This window comes from Dermacentor andersoni, chromosome 7, assembly GCF_023375885.2.
Source record: "Dermacentor andersoni chromosome 7, qqDerAnde1_hic_scaffold, whole genome shotgun sequence".
Classification (NCBI taxonomy): domain Eukaryota; kingdom Metazoa; phylum Arthropoda; class Arachnida; order Ixodida; family Ixodidae; genus Dermacentor; species Dermacentor andersoni.
The window spans coordinates 69,201,977-69,228,941 of record NC_092820.1 but is presented as its reverse complement, the minus strand read 5'-3'; the positions used below and the strand labels follow the sequence as shown (position 1 = coordinate 69,228,941).

The 26,965-nt window shown below is 43.0% G+C and overlaps 1 protein-coding gene across 1 annotated transcript in view; it reads left to right on the top strand.

Annotated features, from left to right (window-relative positions):
* Positions 1-215: 215 nt before the first annotated feature.
* LOC126534339 (uncharacterized) overlaps positions 216-26,965 on the top strand; it is a 72,214-nt gene continuing 45,464 nt past the window's right edge. Inside the window, exons 1-5 of the mRNA XM_050181621.3 lie at positions 216-360; positions 11,160-11,284; positions 21,122-21,187; positions 25,438-25,583; positions 25,695-25,732. Coding sequence (XP_050037578.2) covers positions 288-360; positions 11,160-11,284; positions 21,122-21,187; positions 25,438-25,583; positions 25,695-25,732 — 448 coding nt within the window. The 5' untranslated portion in view covers positions 216-287. The remainder of the gene's footprint in view (positions 361-11,159; positions 11,285-21,121; positions 21,188-25,437; positions 25,584-25,694; positions 25,733-26,965) is intronic.

Below are 26,965 nucleotides of genomic sequence, written 5' to 3'. Positions count from 1 at the left end.
AACTATAGTCTTACGGGATACAGTCAATATGCAGCGCAAGAAAATCCAGACTCTATGTACAGGTGTAGCGACAATGCATTTCTAGACAATGGGGTCTATGGGAGGCTGACATCACCCTCACCCCGTAAAAATACAGATATTGTGAAAACCTAGCAGATGGACTTGAGAATTAAATGCTATTCGCGATGATCGAGCACGGATTTTCAGTGTCTCCAAAAGGACTACACCAGACAATTGCTCGCCCGTGAACGCTAAACAATCATATCCTGTTTTACTCCGTACATGCCATGACTTCAAGGATTTCTACCTCGTCCAAGTTACCTACATTTCTGACTATCTGCATCTTCTCATGGTATATAGGTAAGGACGATAAAAAGCTACAGCTGACAAAATCACATTCTAATTTCTAGGGAAGCGTTTTCTTTCCCGCAGTCGAACTAAGTGTTTCACTTGCCTGTATTTCAAGTGCATGCTTTAGAAGGTTACCCAAATATGACTAACCCGCTTGTTATAGGGACCACGCTTAATGATTGCGAGTACTTGGTAAGAATTCTTTTTACAAAAGCAGTAACATTTTCGCACATACTTTAGAGCACACTAATGTTGACACAAATTCCCCCCTTATCGTTAAAGCTAATCTGGGGGGCGTTCTTTGTTTTCCCAGGGCAGCGCCATATATTCTCCATTGTTTGAAAAACACACAAATATTCCAGATTGCATGCATGCTTTATTATGAGGTTGAAGGCTTAATAGTGAGGCACACTTTGAATTTCACATACATATTACCCTAACCTGGCCCTAATTTTAAACAAATGTGCGCTATATGCCATCTTTCGTTCACCGACGACAGTAAACGAAACCTAAAAAGAACCTCGTGTAACTCTTAAAGGTGAAAAGTGGGGGGGGGGGGGTCTGTTACTTGTTCATTTATGAATTAAGCATACCTGCAGCGCCATTACGGCATTATAGAGAGGAGTTCTAACAAGGAAAACGGGTAAATTCTACGAACTGGAGTTACTAACTATATATATATATATATATATATATATATATATACTAAAAGAAACATCAAATGGCACCTAGACATAAAACGTTGCCTATGACATTCTTGAATAATTGGTGATCTGCGATGGCGGACGTCGAGGCGGGAAGGCGATTCCACTCATTGTAAGTGCGTAGTACAAATTACTGAAAGAGAGCGTTGGATTTGCATAGTGGAAAGCCAACCTTCTGAATGTGATCTAGTCTGTGCGATACATACTGAGGCGGGGAAATAAGCTTTTTGCGTAAAAGCGGGTGATAAAACACCTAATGAAAAAAGTACAGACGGATCATTTTGCAACGTGATGAGAAGGATGGTAACTTAAGAGTAGATTTCATGGCACTAATACACGCGATTGTGTTATAGTTAGAAAGAATGAAACCAGCCGAATTATTCTGAACCATTTCCAGTGAGGGCGTTAGGTTTATTTGTCCTGGATGCCAGTTTGAAGCAGCATACTCAAGTTTGGGTTGTATTAGAGTTTTATAATTATCAATAAATTATGTCTATGCTTGTAGTTAGGCGAATAAGTATATAGTTTTCTCACAGATTTCATATAACAGGATCCCCTTTCCGCCAAATACAAGCTTGCTGTAGCCTACTGCTATCTGGGCACACTGGAAAGAATACCTCATAGCTGCCGTGTTACAATTTTAAACGCATGACGAAAAACGTTTTTCTAGAGAGTGCATCAATTGTGCCCGCTCATATATTTTTCGCATAATTTGATCCTCGTGGCTGTTCTAGTTCCGACAGAGAAGCGGGACAAATTCTGCCCACTCAGCCTAACGCTATGGAGTGCTTGCATGTCAGTTATTGCAAAGACGGTGATTTAATTACCCACTTTAAACTTTGCATAACGCTCATACCATGACCCTTATTTTGAGGAAATATAAAAAAGGACACCTAGTTTATTTCACCAAGTTCATTCGGCAAACATCGGCAAACCTCGCCAAACGAATAAAAATACCGCGAGGGTGATGGTTCAATCACGAATTGTAATACACATAATTAGGCAGCCAGAAAGGATTAAAACGTGCGAGCTATTGCAAAGAAGATTGATACTATTTCTAACAAACATAAACTCTGTGTACAGAACAGTACTTTCCTGGACAATAAGAAACCTAGCTCATAAGGACCGCGTGAAAGTTACGAGCTAAAACAACGCTGTATAGGAAACCATTCTACAAACAACAGTACCTAGAATATACCAGCCACCATCCCAGACATTGCAAACAAGGCATCTTTAAAGGCCCAGCCACACGACTACGTCGCATTTGCGTTGAAAACCAAGACTACATAGATAGACTCGATCACCCTAAAGAAACCCTATCAAACAGGAACCACCCAAAGAATGACCTTCAAACAGCCTACACCGCTGCAACCAAACTTGATCGAGCCAAGGTCCTCAAGCCCCACCAGAGGATCACAAGCACAAGAACGCGTCTTCTTACTACTAAATTCTGGAACGCACTCCCAAACGTGAATAAGATCCTCAGTAAATACTACCCAATTCTCACCAGCAACTACAAACTTAATAAGATTTTTCCCGACCCTCCCAGAGTAGCCTACAGACGCAACACTAATTTGAAGAAGTTCTTGTGCGCGCCAAACTTAAGACAAAGAGAAAGTTGGGACCCAGTCCCCATGGCCGCCCCAGGTGCTCTACATGCAAACATATTCAATCCACTACTACAGTAAAAAGTACAGCGTCGAATTACGCACACAAGGTAACTTCGGCTTTCACCTGCACATCAAGCAACGTAGTCCACGGTCTAGAATGCGCCGCTTGTAGCAAACATTACATAGGTGAGACTGGACAACAAATTAATACAAGACTGAACGGTCACCGCGCGGACAAAAACACAATTTACCTAAAGCAGTAGCCAGCCACTTTAATGAACATGGTCATATATTTGACAAAGCAAGGCTCTATATACTACAAACAAATTTCCGTTCCCCTCGCGAAAGGAAATATACGGAATCATACCTCATACAGAAGTTTATTTGCTTACACCCGACGGGAATTAATTTGGCACGTGGCAGCTTAGAAACTCTAAAAGCGGTAACTTAAATCTTAAATTCTCATATCATCAAGTAAGACAAAACACATTATGCCACCAGTTAACCTTAATTCTTAACCTCATCTACTCTTCCATATCGAAGGCTTTTCCTACCTTCTACTCATATTAATATACTCTTTCAGGTTTTTACGTTTATATCAACTGTACGACCCCCTACTGCCATGTACACTTGCCCCCGCCCACTTCTGCGCACGTCACCCTCCTATTTATTATTCCGGTTTCGGTTCCCCCCCTCTCTTTTCCGTTTCTTTATATTTATTTTTCGAAACACCCTCACCAACCCATTCCGAAGTCAATATGCCTTTTTCGGCGCCTGAACCCAGAATATCGCCATTCTGGATGCCGCCGTAACGCCACCTACGTTGAGCGACTGCGACGATGTTCCTTGAAAGACCATGCCACTGCCTTTCAGTTACCCATACATTGCACCGCAGATTCCTCGTCGCCATCTTAATTAATTCAAGATTAATCGACGGATTGCTGCTATGCTGCTCAAGTCACTCTTTCAATTCATGTTTTTTTTATGCGTTGCATATTGCAATCACTTGAACTGAGTGATTGCAATATGCAACACTCTAGTGTAGGGGTATATGCAAACTCTAGTGTAGGGGTATGAGCCACCATAGTGGCTCATACCCCTACACTAGAGTTTTATGCGTTGCATATTGCAATCACTCAGTTCAGCCCTTGGGCGCGGCCGGGCAGCCACCAGCGCAACCACGTGACGCAACCGCGTGACGTGACGTCACGACAGCCGGAGGAAAAGCTGCGCCCCAACACAATATGCAACGCATTCTTGGCTTAACCAAGCTAAGCCTGGCCATTTTTTGTCTTTTGTCTTACTCGCGCACTGAGAGTTTGACCGGCGCTTCTAATGCCACAACAACATGCCGCCAACGACATCCCTGAATGCTCATTTGTCTCTCGCCTCCCCAACGCCCTCCCATGTCCACGTTTTTAATTCGTTTTCTTTCTTGTTTTTTCTCTCCTTTTTTTTCGTCATGGGGTCGCGCTAGTTATTTTCTGCTGCTCTTTCTTTTCTATTTTCCCCGCGTTCCCAATTTTCCGCTCTTGTCCCCTCGTCTAGGGAACGAACCTCACAGACGTCGGACGACAGCGCTCATTACCTCTGAAGTCTACCCCTTTGAAACCAGCCGCCAGCGACAACACCCGCACGTAACGTCACTGCACTAACCCTTTAAAACTTACAAGCCGAGGATGACGAGGCCGCCTTTGACGAAGATAGGTCCTCCTATCGAAACGTTGGCGAGCCTTTCTGAGGCACCTTATCCCTGTTTATAAACTTTATACCGCAGTGTGTTATTCCATCTGTCAGCCCCTTTCTTGATTTTGAGCACTTGCTGAAGGATTGTTTGTTGCTGTGGCTGCATTCTTTCCATAAGCATTTAACATTACTCCGGTCTTCCTAGCAATTCCTGCCCCCTCCCCTTCGAGCATTCGCTAAATTGGATCTACATGGAATTGGTAGTTATGCCAGTGCAGCAGGCTAAGTGTTGCAGAGCTCCTGAAGCACACTTATGGAGTTCCCATGCACATTACCACTTAATTTATTACAAACGGCACCATCACCCCACACGGTGAACTTCTCCTACATGTTATTGGTAACATGACCTTTATTTAAGCCGAATATAAACCAGGTGCCTTTCACCGAGGAGACACGGGAGACCAAATGGGAACCTTGGGTAACGCATGAAAATATACAGAAAAAGAATGGGAGTTTACGAATTGTTTACAAGACCTATTATTAGGCCACAAGCCTGCAAGCCTCGCCCCTTCACAGGTATACTTTCCCTCGTTTACACTGATTTCTAAGGTTGTTGCTTTGCGCCTCTGTAAAGCATTGTGTGTAACTGCAATATTGCGCTCTGAAGCGCTTTAATAACTTTATAGAAAGACTGCAATTACCCTCCCCTGATTTAGCCTTTACCCTTCATCCCTCACAGCATTCCTGCATATTTAAAACTTAAATACCATGCCTAGCACGAAAATTTGAAAAATTACAAGTATTATGTCGTATTTTCAAGCTACACAATTAGATTACTCATTTCAGATGTTCAGTATGCATCATCTACAGAGTCCCTGCGTTTGCTCTAAATATATTTATTTTTGTGTTTTCCTCCTACCAGGGAAGCAGGAATACTTTGTAAGAGTTTCGTATAAATGCTCTAAACTCGCTAAGAACGAGAGTCAAGGAAGTTTCATTTAGCCCCCCAAATCATACACACACTTTGCAATTTACCTTCAATGTCCCTAACATTATTCACAACATTCATTTGGGCTAGACGGTGCATACTTGAACTAGGAAAAGAACAGCGCCAACTAAGACAATCATGATTGGGAGACAGAAAACCATATAGAAGAAGCAGTCTTGCATAAAATCAAAGCTGCCATGGTCAAGAAACCGTGCGCACAAGAAAAACAAGCTGCAAAGCCGGAAGTAGTTCCGTATGTACATATGATCGCCCACAATGCCAAAAAGGTGGCGAACAGACACGGCGTCCCAGTCGTATTTTCGGCTCCTCGGAATCAAGCACGGCTCTGCGCCCTCGTCGGCAGCGAGGGTTCGAGGAGCAGCTGCAGCAAAAAGCTTGGCAAGCAGTTTGTAAAGTACTGCGTCGGTTTGGTATATGAAATACCATAGACCTGCGGGAAAACATGTGCACCAAACGGGTAGATGCGTAAGTGACCGCGCAGCTGAACATGTGCGGTAACCGAAAGAACAGGGAGGTGCCCAACTTTCACAACATTAAGCAACTTGCACTGTGTTCTGCCGCGAACGTTCTGCCGGGCGCCAGAACGTTTGCCACGGTAACAATACCTCTACTGCAAGAAGTGTTAACTGCGGTTCCGAGAGGTAAAGAGTCTTGGCAGGCGCAGAGATACAAAGGCACGTGAGGTTTTTGGCGCATTCCATATGAAGAAGAGAGGAAAAGCCGTGTTAGTAATACTTCTGTTACCCTCTTTAAAAGCCAACAGTCATATGTTGAACGGTTTGGAATGATGATGCATTGTGGTCCTTGTGCGCAGGTCTGTGATTTTTCTTATATTTCCTCTTTTTAAGTGAATATAGATAGATTAAGTTCGCGCTTGTCCTATGTCGGTCTTCCGCTGGCTATTGTCTTAGTTGGCGCTGTTTTTTTCCTAGTTAATCTCCCTAACATAACTCACAGTTACTCTAACTATGTACTTCGTGACTGATCGCCTTTACCTTTCAGAAATATTTAGAACATGCATTTAGAATGTTTGATCATTATTACCTGTATTTTTCAATGCAAAATTTTCTTAGTTCTTGACGTTGCCAGATCACGAAAGCTTTAAACTTTTGCTACCGGTAACTAGTGTCATTGTGACTAGTGCCGAAAATTAAAAATATTTCCTTTTCCATACGATATTTGGACGCTGTTTTCTCGGGACACCTTTATTAGAGTCGATTTTAGGATATGACTATTCGAGCATCGCTAGAGCACACTTTATTATGCAAATAATTTTGCAGGCAAAGTAGCCGCTTTTGAAAGCACCTGTTTTCCGCACCACATAAAATCAATTATTTGAAGCTTGGCAATGGATATTAACGTGTTATTTTTACGTACTATATCTGAAGGTGTTATTCTGAAAAAAAAAGCATAAAAACGACCCATACAGTATAGTTTTTCTACAATAGATCACCTGTGTGTAAAATGTAGGCATTTAGCACACGCAGACTTCAGATTGCTTGCTGTTTGGCTTTGGTAGCAGAGTGCCCCGGCAGCGGTAACGCCCCTCACAGTTCAAACACCCAGCAAATGGTAACTTGTTGGCTCAGAAACTGAAATAGCTGGTGCGCTTATGCAGGCATTGCGCCGATAAAGAGTACTGCTTGCACCTCAGCGTCCCCAAATTGGAAAGTCAGCTTATGCCGCCATAGTGGAAGCCTCTGCAAACTTTTTGACCATCAGGGCTTTTTTTTAAGCAGTGCTCAAGTACACGTGCACGCTGCAATTACAAAAATGTGGCTGCCGTTACCGGGAATCGAAACCGCAACCTCGAGCTCAAGAGCGCCACACTTTATCCCACTGAGCCACCGCAAAGGGCTAGGGCGCGGCAAATAAATAAAACTAAAGAGGTGCAAAAACGTTTGAAGAGATAGGTGCATTTGTTCCACGTTCTATTCACGCTCGCCTAACTGTGACGAGTAAGCGGTCCGGTATGTCACCCTAGACATTATGCTAAGGACGTCATAGATGGGCACTGCAACCATAAATTTCGGGTTTTCTGGGAGTCACTTGCCCAGGTTTATTAAGCTGTACTTATTAAGGGTGTAAGCGCCTTGCATGTCTGGTGGAGCTTATGAATTCCTCTTATTGTGGGTGTAAAGTACCCTGCCTTTCATCGTTAGGAGGTTTGTTTAGAATGTACAATAACCCTGAATTGGTATTTTTCTAGTCACTAACGCGATTATTGTAATAATTTACGTACGTGATCGCAGAAATCCTCCAGAAATACCCTAATTATTGTGTATTTTTTATTGTATTGTATGGTATTGATTTGCGAACTTATTTTCTTAAGCCGCTATATATGTACATGGACTCTCGGTTGACATAACATTAATGGACAGAGTAAATTTATTCCGATGAAAACCCATTAAGGCCCAACAAATATCTTTTGGCTAGTTGAAATATTTGTGGCACTCACCCTCTTTTCATATTGTGACTGCATTGTTAAAGATTTAACAAGTGAGCTTTATTACTTCTAACGCTACGATAGTGCACTTTTAAAGTCCCATGGGCCGGAATGCGGGCAATAACCGTTTAAGATCCTCAAAAGTATGGTATTGTTGTAACTGGTTAAAGTATAATTTCTCAGATGAATTGGTCAAATGACACTTTATGCAGGCCGCGTAGCAATAAAATAGTAAAATTACGATTTTATCTGAACCGGAGTAGATGAACCGGGTACCTGGGCTAGTTGGAATATATCAACATATTAATTTTCAGTGCTTTAAAGAAATAGGAAAAACTAAGAGAAGAAAGATGAAAGGTCAGGTAGGACACTGGTTCCAACGCATCCTACCTTTCTTGTCGTCTTCCCTTTTCTCTTAATTTTTGCTACTTCCTTAAAGCACTTAAACTGCATGAAATGTCGAGTGATAAGTTTATTTGCAAGTATTCCTCGTTTGGGCGGTTTTTTATCATTCAAGCATGTGGCGTATTATTCACGCAGGTAAATCGGAAGGGCGTTCGTATTGCCTTTCCAGCGACTGAAGCATGGCTAATATATCATTTGATACTGATCAAGGCTTGATACGTTACTATGGATGTAGGTGTACAAGGGCAAACCATTGAGCATTTGGTTCAGTGTTTGTTTTTATACTTTCAACATGACTTGTGGTCGGTCAACCAATCACACCTTTGTTCTCGCTTTCCGCTTTCTCCAACCTGCTTTACCGTTTGCGATACAATCGTGCATAAACGATCTCTACGATAAAAACTCTTCATTGCGCATGAAACATTTTTTTTTCTCCAAATATTATTGCCCTAACGTTTTCTGCTAATAATTCATTGCGAACAAAAGATCATTGTCTTTTTTGTGGGTAGACAGAAAGGTGTCGGTAGCCCAATTACCACTGCATATTTAAAAATGCAAATTCCGCTAGTTGGATGTGGTTGAAAGTTGTAAAACAAAGCCCAGCGCTTACAGAAAGGAGGAAAACAAAAAATGGTGACCCCGAACGTATGTTTTCGTTTTGCTTTTTCGTTACTTGTTTACGAGCTCTGTTTTGTTTCCAACCATAAACAAATGTTGGTGCAATCGCTCTACCGTTTATGTACCTGCAGCCATCCCTTGATCATTTGTAGCCAGTAAACTGTGCTCTATCAAAATACGGGTAAAAAAATTGGCTGGGGCTTAGCTAAGATTAAGCATGGATATCTCGAAGCGAAAAGGTTCGGTGATGCTTATTGTTTAGCTTATGGTTATGCTTTATGATTTAGCCTATGGTTGCGCTTACGGTTTAGCCTATGGTTATGCATTATGATTTAGCCTATGGGTATGATTACGGTTTAACTTATGGATATGCTTATGGTTTACCTTATGGATATGCTTACGGTTTAGCTTATGGTTATGCTTTATGATTTAGCGTATGGTTATGCTTGCGGTTTCACTTATGGATATGCTTTGGTTAGCTTACGGTTAGGTTAGGTTAGGTTAGGTTAGGTTAGGTTAGGTTAGGTTAAGTGCATTTATGATTTGGCAATGCATGGCCTCTGCTCGACCAGGTTAAGATCCTGCGCCAGTGCAGTAACAAAAAAGCACGAAAATTTCTAGATGCATATTATATAAAAATAAGGGACAAGCATGCAAAAGTGACACGTCGATCATACTTTACAATAGGGAGGCACGCTTCCAAGAAAATATGATTAGCTGAGCCACGCCATTGGTTTTTTTCTGATTTTGATTTTTCTCCTCTTATCTGCTGCTGATACCCTGATGCGCCTGCGTTAGAATCAACTGATATTTAAGTGTTTCCCTCGAATAAACCTCAGTTGTTAGTTTGCGCCTGTCCCGTCGTCTTCCTTGTGATTTTCTACAAAGCGCATCCAATCTTTTCAAATACAATGAATCAACTTGCCCAACAACGCATTCTGCTAAAAATAGATCAGCTGAGCTCGCAGCAGCAGTAGCTGTGTTCAGGGCTTCTAGAAATATGACGATTCGTAAATCAAATAAAAGATACAGCTGAGGCAAACTAACAGTGTGGTCTTTTTGGCGAGATCATTCTTAACCATACGGCATGCTAAAGAAAATATTATGCTTCTTTTCTAGTTATCTACAAATGAATACGGTGCCCTATATTGAAACCTACACTGCACCAAGTGGATTTCACGGAGTTGCGCTTGCTGAGATGTGCAAAGATGCAGAACCATTGCTTTATAGTTCTTAACACTGTTAGAAGTGTTAAACATAAGCGGTAATTTCGCAGATTGATTGTTTCGTGGTTTGGGCGCGGTCAACATCTACTGTATTAACTACGCTCTACTACTTTCGGCTTCGGAAAGTTCATAGCGACGTTTAAAAATAAAAACATAGTTAGGTGGCCCAATACGCGCCGTGGTGCATGGGGCGCCAAAATTATTGAACGGCGTGCTGCAAGACTTGTAATTTTGGTGATCCTTATTTTGGTTCTCGATGTCGTCCATGGAGTTTTCGCGTAGTTGTCCAAGTCTGCACAGGCGATCCAATAAAAGTATATCAAATGCTTGGCTGCTTCAGTCTACCCCGCTTATTAAGGATATCTTTGTGCCCAGAATAGCGAAGTCACAAAAATGTGTCGGATAGGTTATTTGAAAAAAAAAATGCCTTCAAAGCTTGCTTCCGTGGTTTTTTTTACAGAGAGTATGCCAATATGTAGTTTCCAAATAAAGAAAACATATTTTTTCCCTTGCCCACATAAAAAACCACCAATTTCGAAACTGTTATTCCTTTAAAGCGGCGATTCTGTCTAAGCGGTTTCTGTGTATACGAATTTTATCCTACGTAGAAATAGAAAATGTATTTGTGGTTGGCGCAGCCATTGATGTCCGACGCAGTAGCACTTACGTGTGATTGTGTCTTTTTATGCCCCGCACTTGTAGTCACAGCAGCGCCATTGTTGCGTATGCTTGCAGTCTATAGCATGTGGCAGTTGTTCAATTTACCGATTTGGACTTGGATGTGGTACCTATGGCACATTCTGTTGTTGCATACCTTTCAAACTACGTCTTTGTTCAGTTCCGCAAATTATTAATTCGAACAGCAGTAGCTTGCACGTATATTGCCTTTCAGCAGCTTGTGTAACGTAACATGTGCGTCAATCCTTAAAAAATACCCTCCCCAGGTCGCGCTGACGTCCTTGAATAAGGCTGCGTTCAATATAAAGACTCGTAGTCCTAAAAGCAAAATACGCCTAACGAATGTTATCGATAAGAGAAAGCATGACAAGTATGCTATAAATCTGAGAATGCGGGAAAGCTGAATTAGCTTGATCTTATTTCTAGGTTTCGTGTCATGCCAACATCAGCAATGGCATCTTGAAGTATCCCTTTTTGAGGACGGAGAACACCAACATCCCGCAACTTCCTCAAGAGCAAAAGAAGCTTACTTCTCCGAAATGTTCAATGCGGTAAGATACAATAATTAAGGCAAAATGAGACATCCACCCAACTGCAGCAACTGCGGCAAAGGAAACCCAAACGGGTTCCTCCAAAGAAAAGCCTGGCAGTCGTAGATAAATTTGTCCTGGTCCGCGACACGAACCTGGGACAACCACCTTTCCAGGGCAGACGCTTTACCATCTGAGCTAACGAGGCGGCTAGCAGATTGCAGGGCGAAGTCGAATTTCTTAATAACTCGAAGCAAAGACAATAGTCTGGCGTAATAGTTCGGCGAAAACTCGCACGGCGGAGAGGTTTTTAAGGGAAAATGAGACATCCAGAGAATCGTCGCAATTCCTACAGAAGAAACCGAGATACAATTGACCCCGCACCGTGTTTGACGCAGTATACGCAAACGGTAAGTTTACTTATTTATAGATAATACATAGCGTTGCGTACGTCTATCTTGTGATGCCTTGAGACAAAGAGTTGTAGGGCTACATGCGAATTTCTTCCCACTATATATATATATATATATATATATATATATATAGTCTGAAATACCTTCCCTTTTCAACATCGTCATCTTCATATATTCATCACCATGGCCAGCGTCCTGCGCTTGAGCGCGTGGTCCTGCTGAATAAAGCGTTGAGGTTTAACAGCTACCTTGTAAGGTAACAGCCGGTTGGGCAGAGACAGTGGCGTAGGAGGCTCACGGTGGCTATTCTCGGGCTGTGGCGGAGGAAAGGTGGACCAAGCGGCGACCTGAACGAAGCTCCAGGGATACTCGAAGTTGCACCCTTATATATTACAGCGACAGAAATGAAGGAAAGAAATGAAGGAGAATGAAGGAATGAAAAAAAGAAATGAAGGAATGAAGGAAGCATGGTATCTTTGTTTGTTGGCTTCTTATGTAATGCACATTGGGCCCTAATCTCTCCTTTCTTCTGGTTCATTACATAGGGACGGTTTCAAACGCGGCAGCATTGATGCCTTCAGGTGACTTGCGTGAGTCTACTGACCAGTTGCCTGCATTTAAAAAGTTCACGTACCCTGCAGGAGAAAGGATGTTCCACATACGCCGCCAAGGCTTGTGAGTGGTGGCACTAGCGAACACTCCCAGAGTTATTTCTTGTAGATCAACATATATATACGCCAGAAAGTGGACACGAAAGTTGCACCACGGTAGCGCAATTAGTAAGAACATCGAACCCATAATGCGAAGACGTGAGTTCGTGTTCCACCTAAGGCCAGTTGTTTTCGTTTTCAATCATTTTCATTTCAAACAATCTTCTCTTTAACTAATTAATTAAGCACACGTCGCCTATGCTGTCTCTGGTGTTTTGGTTTGTGGGCTTCTTATGAATAACTAATAAACTTCTGGCTGCTCTGTTTCCTTTCTGCTCATTCATATACATATATATATAGTTTTGTAGGTCCGGTCCATTGGCAGTTGAAGAAACGAAGGGGCACACTTACAAAAGTTGAATGTTTAATGGTTTTACGTTTCAGTCGTGGCACGGCCTTCATCAGAATAAAGCATTTCTGACGAAGGGCGTGCCACGGCCGAAAGGTAAAACCATTAAACATGCAATTTTTTTAAGTGTGCCCCTTCGTTTATTCAATTATATATATATATATTGTTACGTAGGAAGACACCGACGAAAAGCTATGTACAGGTTTATTTACAAGGCAATACGCCGCAGTTGGCCAAGAGGCAACAGCCTGCGCTAGCTTCCAATCGTCGTCGTCGTCTTCTTACTGCTCAGCTCTTCGTCATTGGAAATACTATCCCGTAGCACTACCCCCGGCGGCAAAAGCGCCGTCCCGGAGGGACTAAAGGCCGGACTCTGAAGCAGTGTAGTAGGTCTTGAGCCTACTGACGCGCACGACATCACTAGATGCCAGAGTAGATGATGAGGTTGAGCTCACAGGAGCAATTTCGTATGTCACAGACGTCACCTGGCGCAGCACGCGGTAGGGCCCTGTGTATCGCGAAAGGAGCTTTTCTGAAAGTCCGACGTGACGATATATATATATATATATATATATATATATATATATATATATATATATATATATATATATATATATATATATATATATATCAGCAGCCGCAACAGCACCCTAGATTATTTTTATTCTTTATTTATTTATGCATACTACAACCCTAACAGGGTTATCGCAGGAGTGGGGTACAAAATTTAGGGTGCCACACACACAGCAAAAGGTGGAACACAAGTCAAAAGTAAAAGGCACACAGCATACCACCAGTGAACAAAATATGAAAAAGAAAAAAATGCTCTCCATACATAAATATATGCATATAAACATGGTATATTATACATGGTCGTAGGAATCATGGGCATGAAGCAGTGATTGCTATAACAAAATTATCAGGTGTCAGTTTTCGTATGTTAGGGGGAAGCTGATTCCACAATGCAATGTATCGGGGGAAAAAAACTACATTTGAATTTTTCACTGCGCGCGTACAGGGGAATGTCCACTGCAGGATGAAAGCTTCTCCCTGTCAGCTCCAATTACCCCTGGCCTGTGCCCACCAATTCCACTTAGCGCCCGCTATTTCCTAATTTCATCGCGCCACCTAGTCTCCTGCTGTCTTCGACTATATATATATATATATATATATATATATATATATATATATATATATAGCATGCCCTTTTATATCTGTATCAGCCCATTACAGCTTGCTCTGTCAAACAACAGGTAAAGTCCTGTTATCTGACACAGGAAGCTGTAATGGGCTAATTCCAATAGCCATTTCGGTTGGCGATGCTGTCCGCCGCCGCCGCAGCCGATGTTCGTAGCAGCTATCACCGGGAAATAGAAAAAAGAACCCCCAGTTCCCGCTGGGAGCGAACCCGGGTCGGCTGCGTGGGGAGTCAGCTCATCTACCACTGATCCACGTCACCTTCTTTTTCTGTATTAGATGGGAGCAGCGCTTGCGAGCGTTCCACGGAAAAAAATGTTCCATAAGTGCGTCCTAGCGCGCGAAGAGACACGTGACGATACATGCGCGCCGCTTAGCGTCGATGGGTGGACATTTTGCAGGGCAGCTGAATAATATTACAGTAGGTAAAATGCCATGCAGCAGATGCACAGGCAGCGGTGCAAGGCAGTTGACTTAGAATTCAGAAAGTAAAGTAATTTTAAGGAGATTTTTCAAGAATGCTAGAAAATACATTATGCACCTGATTAACTCAAGCTGATTGGGTGACGATGTCACCACAGCGTTTCAAGGGGGACGCCAATAAAAAATTTACATCATTATGATCGTATGGTGCCACTTGCCTCGCGATGTGAAATGCACGCCGCGTAGCGTGTATGCATGCGCCCTCAGCATTGCACGTGCATATTACTACAGCAGGGGACATTTCATGTAGAAGTTCTACAGGTAGCGGTAGATTGGAAAGGTAAATTGGAAAGTCCTAATAAATGGAAATAATCTGGAGATGCATAAATATTCATCTAGTGAAAAACATGTGACATAGCTGAATAATTGAAGCAAGCAGACTTGACTGTTTTTTTCCGTCCAGTTTCTAAGAGTAGCCCATTAGGTCATCATCATCGTATTATGAGATCTGATACGAAATGTGACATGCGTACCGCGTAGCGTTAATAAGTGCAAAATTTGCATTGCAGTTCCGTTATATTCCGATTGGTGTCCCGACATGTAGTAGTTGCATATAGCAGTTACATGCTGCGCATAGGTGGACCTGGTCACCACAAGCACGCTAGGTGGCTATCTGTAACCATACAGTTTCGAAGGGGTTGCCGATAAACCATCATTATCTTCGTCATCGACAGCAACGTACCATGCCAGCGTGCAACCCTGAAGAAAATATGAGATGAATTTCACATGAAAGTGTAATGAGTTTTGACATCACAGTCATCAGACTTTCTGATGAGTTTCTTTGGAATTTTCTTGTGTATTCCTAATGTCCTTATTAAACATATTCGCCACCGTCTTTCTGTTGAATTCTTGATGAGTGTTTTTCCTGTGAGCATGAAATGTATTCCTAACGTACGCTCCAAAGAAGTTTCTTGTGACTTTCTGATGTCTTCCTACTGAATCTCTAATGAGCTTATACATTAGACGGCTGGCGCTCATAGCACTCCTATAACAAAATTGGCCACCACGTGTGGTAACCTTTTCTCATGTGTCCCAATGGCAGTCAGACCTTATTTAGAGATGTTACCTGTGCGTGACTGTCTTTAGTGCTTGATATATACAGCCTGTATGCATGTATGCATGTCCAGCGAAGATGCAGCACTTTTGACAAAATGTACGTGGGCCCGTGCATATGCTGCATGTTAGACATTACTAAACGAAAGAAATTTAACAAAGACATTTATTCGGCATATGACTGCTTCCTTAAATGCAGAAGGAGGTTAAATAAAAGGAAAACACAGTATCATTCTGGTTACGGATGTGATATTTTCCTTTCATTTAATCTCGCTACTTATCGTTCAGGAGAGGCTGTTCTTGAGGTGGAGGGTCGTCGTCTTGAAGTGAGTGCATGTGTACCCCGCATGGTAGAAAGGACAGAAAAGTAACAAAACTTGGCAATCAACCACAGAAATACACGCTGATCACTTGCTGCAGAACGATCTGGAGATGTTATAGCTAGTTCTGCGAAAAATTTTTGTGATCTCGGTTTAGACAAAGTTGTTGAGGAACCAGTGTGGCCTTTGGGTGCAGCAGTAACTACAGTAAGCAGAAATTGTCTTGGCTGTACAAACGTGCAACGTGGATAAGCTGTGGCGTGTGTACGTATTGTGAACTACTTCAGCTATATCGGTTTCCACTCGACAAAGGACAGTAGTCCCAGTGGATTGGTAGCGTGAATTAGAAAATCTCACTAATTACTTGGCACGCAAATTAGCATAGGAGTGTTCGTGTACGGGCAGCCTAATGCATCCCCAAGACATCCATGTGCCAGTCATTAGAGAATATTTGCATCAGCTACCGACAAAGTTCTCATACATTCCAAGATGCATTAAGTAATATGTCGATACACTTATCCAATAATGATACCGAGATCATACTTTTGTGAACACGTACACTTAAAGCATACCTGACATGTCCATCCAGATTACACGCCGTGCTGCTGCAGCCATGGCCATGGGTTATGTGGACACTGTTGTGGGTCACGGCTTCACCACTACAAAGAGAATTCTGTGTTAACTTATGGCTGTGGTGCAATAAGACTGTCACATCGTGAACACATGCAAGGAGCATGTAAAAACAGCCCCGAAAACAATGCCTGCACTTGTGCAGGGTGGCAACAGAGCACAAAGTCGAAGTCATTGCCGAATGTTACGATAGCAGGGACCCCTCCAACAAAGCAAAATTTGACACGCAGAAGCAGCAGCGCAATACATGAATGTTTATTTACATAACAATTCTAGAGTTTCTTTCATGACTTCGAGCAACTTTCTCCTGTATTGTTTAGTTACGTCAAAGTTATAGCAACACCCCTTGAAAACAAACCTGTATCAGTAGCACGCTGTGATTGTTTACATTTTTTCCCTAATACTGCTCGTAAACCGAAAACCTTCTAAGCAGAGATTATTTACAACGTCGAATCATCTATAATCGAGGAAACGTCATTGTAGTAAGAATCGGTCAAGAGGAAGATGAGTCGTTATCATGCGACTTCAGCAGAAAAGCGGGAGCTCACGCACAAGCGCGCATGATGAACACGATTATTTCCGAACGTAATCTTTCTCATCAGAAGAAAACGCTTATCAAGATTTTCAATTCCGCATTATGGCGATAAATTCGCGCAACTAAACTCTGATACCCAGCAAGCATCGGCATAGGTTTCACTGTTGTCGTGGGAGTTCCCTTTCCTACGTTCGCAATGCACCCTATGCCCACACGAGAAGCACGCACAACACGTGTGTAGTTAGCAAGACCGGTTACTCACCTTTTGAATGGTATGATGCGGTGGAAAAGCGCCCTCCAAGTTGCCGTGCTGCGATGTTGCTCCCAGCATACATGCCGGTGCATAGTGGACGAGCAGTGGCACGCTAACAATACGCATTACTTCTTTGCGACGTCCAACCAACTTTCCACGGCAACCAGCGACAAAGGGAACGCACTCCACGGCATGAACATCGTTGTTCCACATTCGGCTGGCGCGCCACGCATATGGCGACTTTGCAGTGAGACACACGCTGCCGATGGCACTTATGCGCACGCGAACTAAGTCACATCTCGTTACAGCAAACACAAAAACACACGATCAAAGAAGCACATCGTTGCAGCTCGCACACCCGACCGAGTCATTGTAAACAGAGCGGCCGGCTAATCGGATGGATGCTATGAGCGTCCGTTTTGAAATGGGGCGGTGAGTGGCGCCAACAACAGGTCGCATGGGTCCAGGCAATACCTCGGCCAGCGTAATCTGAGGACTTGTGCGGCTGCCTAACTGAGCATAGCTGTTGCAAGAGAAACAGAACCACAGATAAATCTATATTGTAAGCTATAGCTTGGCATAAAAAGAAATTCTATAACGCATTTTCAATTTCGAATCACTTCTGCTATCTCCAACCAGAAAAAGCATCGCCTTCGAGATCTGAAAATGTCATCCCTACAGAAAGCCGTCGCTGTGGCGTTATTCGAACGATTTTCACTTTCCTTACCTCCCTTAAAGCCCGTGAATTACGCATTTCTGCCACCTGCTACCCATGCTACCTGCTCCGTAACTTCAGTTTAAATAACCTCCTGCTGTCGTTAACATCAACTGCATAGCCTCAGACATCATCGACGCGATCTCCGAGGCACACATGTGCAGTGTGCGATGTTTCAGTGCCCGTTTCAACAGTGTGAGACGGAAAGCATCAAATTTGCTCGTGTGGCGCAGCTTACACCGCTGTCGTCCGTATCTTGCTTTCATGTTAGTTTGTTTAATGTGAGCGGGTTGCACTGCTGTCCTTCGTGCCTTATGTGTTGATCGTGTGCCCAACAAAGATTCCTTGAAAAACCCGCATGCCTCGGCTGCGTGCATATGTCCTATGCGGTATATGACAGAAATGTGCGCTGCCGCACGATGTGCTTGCAACCAAGTACTACAGTGCCTTCCAGCAAATAGACAGTGCCACTTACGCGCAGTTTGTCTTGTAATGATCAAGTGAATCTGCATTATTATCGGTTGCCAGTTAAAGACAAGTAACACAGCCGAGAAATCAAACAGCGCGGAACAAGGCATACGCTATAGGTTTCCACTGCTTACCAAATGTGATAACGGGGTAACATGTACTCACAGTGCCCTTTAATAAGAAAAGAAAATGACGTCGTTGTTTTGGGCCTATATAGCCCTAAGAAATCGGAATCGTTTCCACTGTACCCGGCGCTCGCGCTGTGTTATATCGTTTTCTTCAGTTTTGTCTCTTAGACTGCCCCCAACGATGCATCTGAACCACTCCCACCAAAGGCCAACGGTCCGAATGCCTTAAAAAACTATATCCTAATTAGCGGTACCTTAATTAACATCGTCTTTATTAACACCGATGGTCATTGGTTCGACTCCCACCAATAGCCTTGGTCCCGAGTGCTTTAATAACTATATCTGAATTAGCTGTACATTAATTAACATCGCCTTCATTAACACCAAGGTTCGTGGACACGACTCCCACAGAGGATCATGGGTCCGAGTGCTTAACTATTTATTAATAAATGTGCCTTAATTAACATCACCTTTACAACAAAGGTCGTTGGTCCGAGAGCCATAATTGACTATATCTTAATTACCAGTATCTTAATCAAAATCAACTTCATTGACAACAACGCTCGTGGGTTCCATTCCTACCCAATGTCATGGTTTCGCATGACTGAATTACGATATCTTAATAAACAGTGCCTCGATTAGCACAGCCTTCATTAAGAAAGCTCGCGGGTTCGAGTGCCTTAAATAACAGTATCTTAACTGTGCCTTAATTACGAGCGTCTTCATTGACACCAACGGTCGTGGGCTCGAGTGATTTAATTAACTATATAATAATTAACTGCGCCTTCATTAGCATCGCCTTCATTAACACCAAAGGTCAAGGGTTTGACTTCCACTAAGGGTCGTAGGTTCGAGTGCAGTTTTAAATATATTTTAAGCAACTCTCTTAATTAACCGTGCCTTAATGAGCACCAAAGGTCGTGTGTTCGTAGCATTAATTAGCACCGTAGGTATTGGGTTCGACTCCCATGAAAGTTTGAGAGTCTGTAACCTCTTTGTACATCGTGTGCTCAAGCCGACAATGCTGGATTTTCCGCCTCATGAGCCATTTATTGCTATTGCACTACGAAGAATTTTTCACTACTTGGCATCGTACACATTCATATATGATGTACTTTGACATTAGCAATAACACAAAAAAGCTGTATGCTCTTCTCACCAGAAATCATGAGGTGCATTGTCATTTGAGTCTCTGCTCTACTTGTGATGCCAAAAAACATTAGACGATGCATTTCTAATGAATGTCTGATGCCACATTAGGAACACATAACGTTCTCTACAGAAACTCATTGTTCATTTTCATAAGGGAAGACATGTGGCATGTGCGCCAAGTAGTCTGGATACTTGTGCTTACTCTTCGGTACACGTTATGGCGCCTACTTGCAATGTACGAAACATTGCCGAAGATGTCAATCGCGGAGCTACGCGCGCGGCGGAAACTAGGCAATATCGGGCTCAGCAGACCGCTGCGCAGAGAGCCGGACAAGCCACCGTAGCAGAAGCCGCAGCTTGCCGACGACGCCGGGCGGACAGTTCAGATCGCCTTCACGAAAACGACGCGAAGAGACTTCGCCGCGAAGGCCCTGTAATGCGTGGTGCCCAAAATGGAGCGCCTCACCCAGAGTACGCTGTGGCTGTGCTGCTTGCACCGCGTAGGCCTGTGACTTTATTTCCGACTTGCTTCTACTTACTGTTTGAACTACTTCTGTGCAGCATCCTGGGATTCAATGCCGCACTAACATATATATATATATATATATATATATATATATATATATATGTATATATATATATATATATATATATATATATATATATATATATATATATATATATATATATAGCAAGCAGGCAACCAAGGCACTTATCTGTGGTTGAAACTGAAAGGTACAAAAAATGAAGAAAATAAGACTGACATAGGACGAAAAGATAACTTGTCGCCGGTAAAAGACCGAAGCCAACACCTTCGCATTACGCCTGCGATGCACCATCAACCGTGCTACAGCGACGACGATCAATCCATCCACTAACTTGGGTATTTATGTGTAATATGTCTAACAAAGGGGAAGTTAGCCAGGACCATTCCAAACTATTGAGGGTGAATGTGGCAGACCCATTTTTCCCCGCTGGTGCCACCTAACCCGTAAACTTAAGAGGCCAGGCATGTTGCTAATAAACCATCCTATCCTACCTGGCGGCATCAAGGCGGCGAGATTATAGACCTTCACAATGAATAAAGCAGACAAAGGGAAACAGAGGGGCTAAATTTTTTGTTAATTGCGACCATATAAAGCCAGCAGGCAATGAAGCAGAGAGCATCGGGGTAATCAGCTGCGACTGAAGCCTAAATGTTCTATTTACCCGCAACACGTTATCTGGATGAGAAAGCTGATGCGTGAAACTTTATAGGTTTTCTTCAACTATGCTCGCGACTTTTTCACGTAGGTTTGAGGTTATGCATGTAGGTTGCAATGCGTAAACACACTTTGAAAAAAAAAATCCACCGCATTTTTACTCTCGTAGCAATTTGTAATGTTACTTGTATTCTTGTCAAAACTTCGCTTTCAACACAGTTTAACTGTAGTTGTGCTACTGTCTGCCTAGCTGTCAAGACGATTGCTTCTGCTTGGGTATGGACGATTCCACTTTATCAGACACGGCTATTTCACGGTAAGTTTCGCCATATACAGGCGACCCTTATACACCGGTTCTATCGTACTCTTATTCTAGCCGCAGAATAAACGACGGATACTAAGTGTGTCGGAAGGGTCGCGCCTTGATGTTCAACCGTAGCCGACTGAAATCACAAGTTCCCCGCTGATAGCTTAAACATCGCTAAATGTGTACAGGCTACTTACGAATCAACCTTCGCCTATCTAGCTGGAGTAATGAAATGAGGCTAATACTTTTGTAATAAAATAGCACATGAAACGAATTTCGTTGTCCGACAGTATCCTAGCCGAGCCGATCACTATTACTGCAATATTGTAACAGCGAAAACAGTAAAAAATATTTGTGCAAAGCTGTTTTATATGCGTAAACGTTTAGTGCTGTGCAACAGCATACGACAAGATGCATGAAGAAGAATCCCCTCTCCAGTGGAGTAGAAGCGAACATGGATTCTGTATCGCACTAGCGCCTGTGTATCAGCAACACGATGTTTCTCACCCGTCGTGGTTGCCTATTGGCTTTGTCATTGCGCTGCTAAGCACGAGGTCGCCGCATCAAATCCCGACCCCGACAGCCGTATTTCGATGAGGGCGAAATGCAAGAATGCCCGTGTACGGTGCATTGCGTGCGCGCTGAGAAAAAATCCGAGTTGCTCAAAATTAATTCCCACTAATCTAAATCCCCATGAATCTCCACTACGGCATGAGTCACCTTGTGATTTTAGCAGATAAATCACCAGAATTTATTTAATTTTATCAAGGTTTCTCGTAGAAGTAATGTCTTTTAACCTACACCTTTACAACGTCATGACGTCGCCGTCGCTTTCCGTCACTTTCTTCACCTTGTCATTGCACCTTCACACGGGTGCTTACTAATAACGAGGAATGCTGTATTTTACGTGAAATACATGGAGCGAGAAACAAAGTTTTTTTTAATTAAATACAGAGAATGGTGCCAGCGTTAACACTACAACACAAAGTGAAAGGGATCTTGGGCCAGAAAGGCCCTAGGAGGAGCTGGGTGAGAAATAAATAAAACAACTAGGCATACGAGCGTGGCATGCACATGTGCGACGAAAGTGACGCTGTTGATCTAAACAGACTAGCACCTTCAATAACCAAAGGCAGTCGCAATTATTCTGAAGCCGCTACTACGGGATGCCTCATAACAGTATAGTGATTTCGCACATAAAATCAAAGAATGTAATCTTCATCTCAGCACACTAGAGCTTGTCAATTAGGCCAAAGTCTCGAAGGATTAGCCTAAGAAATTTGAGAGCTTGACGTCGCTTTGAAGAGGAACGCCTAGAAGCTATTCAGTATTCTTTCGATAGATCTCGTGGTCCTCGGGAAGCACGGCCTTGCGTGTGTTTGCTGTTGACAGCCAGACACTTTCTTGACAGCTCTTGCGCGACTTCTGCGTACCACGTGGGAAGGTTTTACGCCAGAGCGTGTATGTCCCACTTTGACGATTTGCAATGCAGATCTATCAAGCTAGGTGATAAAAGTTGGCGAAGCGCAAAGAATGATCTCAGCGGCGCAGCTGTCATAGCAGATAATGGATGACCTAGATAATAATATGCGAGTAGTGATTCGGATGACGTAATACACACAACTAGCGTAGTGCCTACTCGCACAAATAGCGCGGCACAAAGCGGACGGCTTCAGCGCCCAACACAACTCGGCGCTCGGACAGGCACGTAATCAGTTCTAATTATGCTGTTTGTTGTGTACGAAAAATAAGAGAAATAATTAGACAGAGAATCACATAAAGAATTACATAAACAATACGACATTAATTAGATCAACGCCACCATAATCCTCTTCAGCCTTGTTCCGCCCACTGCAGGGCAAAGGCCTCTCCCATATTTCTCCAACTACCCCGGCCATGTACTAATTGTGGTCATACTGTCTCTGCAGACTTCTTAATCTCATCCGTCCACTTAACTTTCTGCCGCCCCCTGCTACGCTTCCCTTCCCTTGGATTCCAGTCCGTAACCCTTAATGACCATCGGTTATCTTCCCTCCTCATTACATGTCCTGCCCATGCTCATTTCTTTTTCTTGATTTCAGCTAAGATGTCATTACCTCGCGTTTGTTCCTCACCCAATCTACTCTTTTCTTTTCCCTTAACGTTAAACCCATCATTCTTCTTTCCATAGCTCGTTGCGTCTTCCTCAATTTAAGTAGTACCCTCTTCGGAAGCCTCCAGGTTTCTGCCCCGTACGTGGGTACTGGTAAGGCACAGCTGTTTCACACTTTTCTCTTGAGAGATAATGGCAACCTGCTGTTCATGATCTGAGAATGCCTGCCAAACGCACCGCAGCCCATTCTTATTATTCTTATTATTTCAGTCTCATGATCCGGATCCGCGGTCACTACCTGCCCTAAGTAGACGTATTCCCTTACCACTTGCAGTGCCTCGCTACTTATCGTAGACTGCTGTTCTCTTGCGAGACTGTTAAACATTACTTAAGTTTTCTGCAGATTAATTTTTAGACCCACTCTTCTCCTTTGCCTCTCCAGATGAGTCAGCATGCATTGCAATTGGTCCCCTGAGTTATTAAGCAAGGCAATATCATCAGCGAATCACAAGTTACTAAGGCATTCTCCATTAGCTCTTATCCCCAATCCAGGTCTCTGAATCCTCCTATAAACACGCTGTGAATAGTATTGGAAAGACTGTATCTCCCTGCTTGACGCCTTCCTTTAATGGGATTTTGTTGCTTTCTTTATGGAGGACTAGGGTAGCTGTGGAGTCGCTATAGATATCTTTCAGTATATTTACATACGGCTCATCTACACCCTGATTCCGTAATGCATTCATGGCTGCTGAGGTTTCGACTGAATCAAACGCTTTCTCGTAATCAATGAAAGCTATATATAAGGGTTGGTTAAATTTCGCACATTTCTCTATCACCTGATTGATAGTGTGAATATGGTCTGTTGTTGAGTAACTTTTACGGAATCCTGTCTGGTCCTTTAGTTGACAAAAGTCTAAGGTGTTCCTGATCCTATTTGCAATTACCTTAGTAAATACTTTGTAGGCAACGGACAGTAAGCTGATCGGTCTATAATTTCTCAAGTCTCTGGCGTCCCCTTTCTTGTGGAATAGGATTATATTACCGTTCTTCCAAGATTCCAGTACGCTCGAGATCATGAAGCATTGCGTATACAGGGTGGCCAGTTTTTCTAGAGCAATCTGCCCACCATCCTTCAACAAATCTGCTGCTACCTGATTTCTCCCCAGCAGCCTTCCCCCTTTGTATAGCTCCCAAGGCTTTCTTTACTTCTTCCGGCGTTACTTGTGGTATCTCAAATTCCTCTAGACTATTCTATCTTCCATTATCGTCGTGGGTGCCACTGGTACTGTATATATCTCTACAGAACTTCTCAGCCACTTGAACTATCTCATCCATATTAGTAACCATATTGCCAGCTTTGTCTCTTAACGCATACATCTGATTCTTGCCTATTCCTAGTTTCTTCTTCACTGCTTTTAGGCTTCCTGCGTTCCTGAGAGCATTTTGTATTCTATCCTTATTATACTTCCTTATGTCAGCTGTCTTACGCCTGTTGATAACCTTCAAAAGTTCTGCTAGTTCCATTGTAGCTGTAGGGTTAGAGGCTAGATCAACAATGACTGCAGAAATGACAGAAACTAAACTCACGTGAAATACGGGTTCACTTCGAGGAATGAATGTCTCTTTTCTATCACCTGTGAAATTGATCACTTGGGTAAATAGATTTCCGAAGCAACTAATTATTACACTCGAACAGCATAGATGGTGCGTGATACAGGTCAGGCGTTCTTAGCATACTGCACGCAAGGATGGCTCATCCCTGCCTTCGATGTCCGTCGTCCGTCAGCCGAATGTGTTTTGCGTTATGCTGGCTTTGTTATCATGGTGCTACTGCTTCCAAAATCGTTATCAGCTCGATTATGTCGTCACTGCAAGGCTGAGGCACCTCGGGCTGGAATGCAAGTCACTGGCGCAAACTCGGCGATGGCCGCTGAAGTCTGGAGTCCTGCCCTTGCAACAAGTGGACACAATAATATCTGCCGAAAACAGCGGCTTTTTTTAATGTGCTTGGGTCTCACTAAAAATAGAGAACGCTCATGTCAGCTGAGTGTAAAAAACAGCTTCTTTGGCATATGTCGTGGTATACTTCTCGTGCAAATAACGACTGGAAAATTTTTCACCAACTGTAGTGTTGATTTCTGAACTACATTTTCTCTTCTTTCTAAAGCTATCGTCCCCTCAAAGCAAAGCACTATTTTCAAGTACCCAGAAGCATTCCACCATCAATGATGTTTTTAGAAACTGGAAGTCAGTTATTGAAAGTCAGCTTTCCGGACGCACCCATGGCAAAGATGTGAATATAATACTAACAAGGTAAGTCAGTGATGTAATCATTAATTGTTAGTTATACTACACATGAAATTATTTAGAAGTTTCAGCTTTCATGGGATACATTTTTAATGCAATGTTCAATTTATTTCACAGACGTCCCCTTAGGGATACCTACGGAAATGAAGCTTCTGGCAAGTATTGCATAAGTCACTTGTATAAAGCAACATGAATAAAGTACAACCCAGGGTGGTATGCATAAAAAAAGTTTAGTTTAACGAAACCTGCGCCACAAGTACAAACTGTCTGGCAGGTTAACATGAAGGTAATACAATTAAAAGCAGTGAAACAGCTTGCGTAACACTATGAAGGCGTCCGCCTCGTTGTTGACGCTCCATTGAATGGCCAATATGTTTAAATATGACAAACCTATCAGTCATCCCGATCTCACCCACAGCTTACACAATTTTGTTGGTTCCAAGACAATTCTTCGGCAGGCTGCATACCACCGATTCTGATTTGATCACCACGCTAGGACCAATTATATCAAACCTTTGTTTGTTGAGGGAAGGCATTGAGAGAACGGAGAAGCGTGGAACAGATAAAAAGAGCACGTGTACAGATCATAGTTAGACTGGTCCGCACCGGCGATTATAAAGAAAATGTGTACAGATCATAGTTAGACTGGCCTGCACCGGCGATTACAAAGAGCATGTGTACAGATCATGGTTAGACTGGTCTGCACCGGCGATTATTAAGAGCATATGCACAGATCGTCGTTAGACTGGTCTGCACCGCCGATTACAAAGAGCATGTGTACAGATCGTGGCTAGACTGGTCTGCACCGGCGATTACAAAGAGCATGTGTACAGATCATGGTTAGACTGGTCTGCACCGGCGATTACAAAGAGCATGTGTACAGATCATGCTCAGACTGGTCTGCACCGGCGATTACAAAGAGCATGTGTACAGATCATGCTCAGACTGGTCCGCAAGGGTGATTATAAAGAGCATGCGTACAGATCTTCGTTAGACTGGTCTGCCCCGGGTGATGACGCTAATAATTCGTTCACAAAGCGTCGTTTTATACATTGAAGCAAACAAGTAAATAGAATGCAAATGAATTTCTCGGCAAAGTTAGGGAATTATTATCTCTAAACTGGTGTCGTCCTGAGAATTCGTACCGAGGGAATCCGCCTTGCACACTCCGGGGCTACAATTTGTAAATTGCAATATGGGTCGTAAGGTAACTAGTTAAAATGTTAGTCAGTGAATTTTTGTCTCTTAGACGATTTTTCATTTAATTTTTTCTGCAGTTACTGTCCACAGCTTCGAGTACACCACTTCGTCAACTCTGATTGGGCTATCTGCTACAGGCAGCCTTTAAAATTATCTGAAAGAGCCCGCTGCAACTCTCTTTAATACGG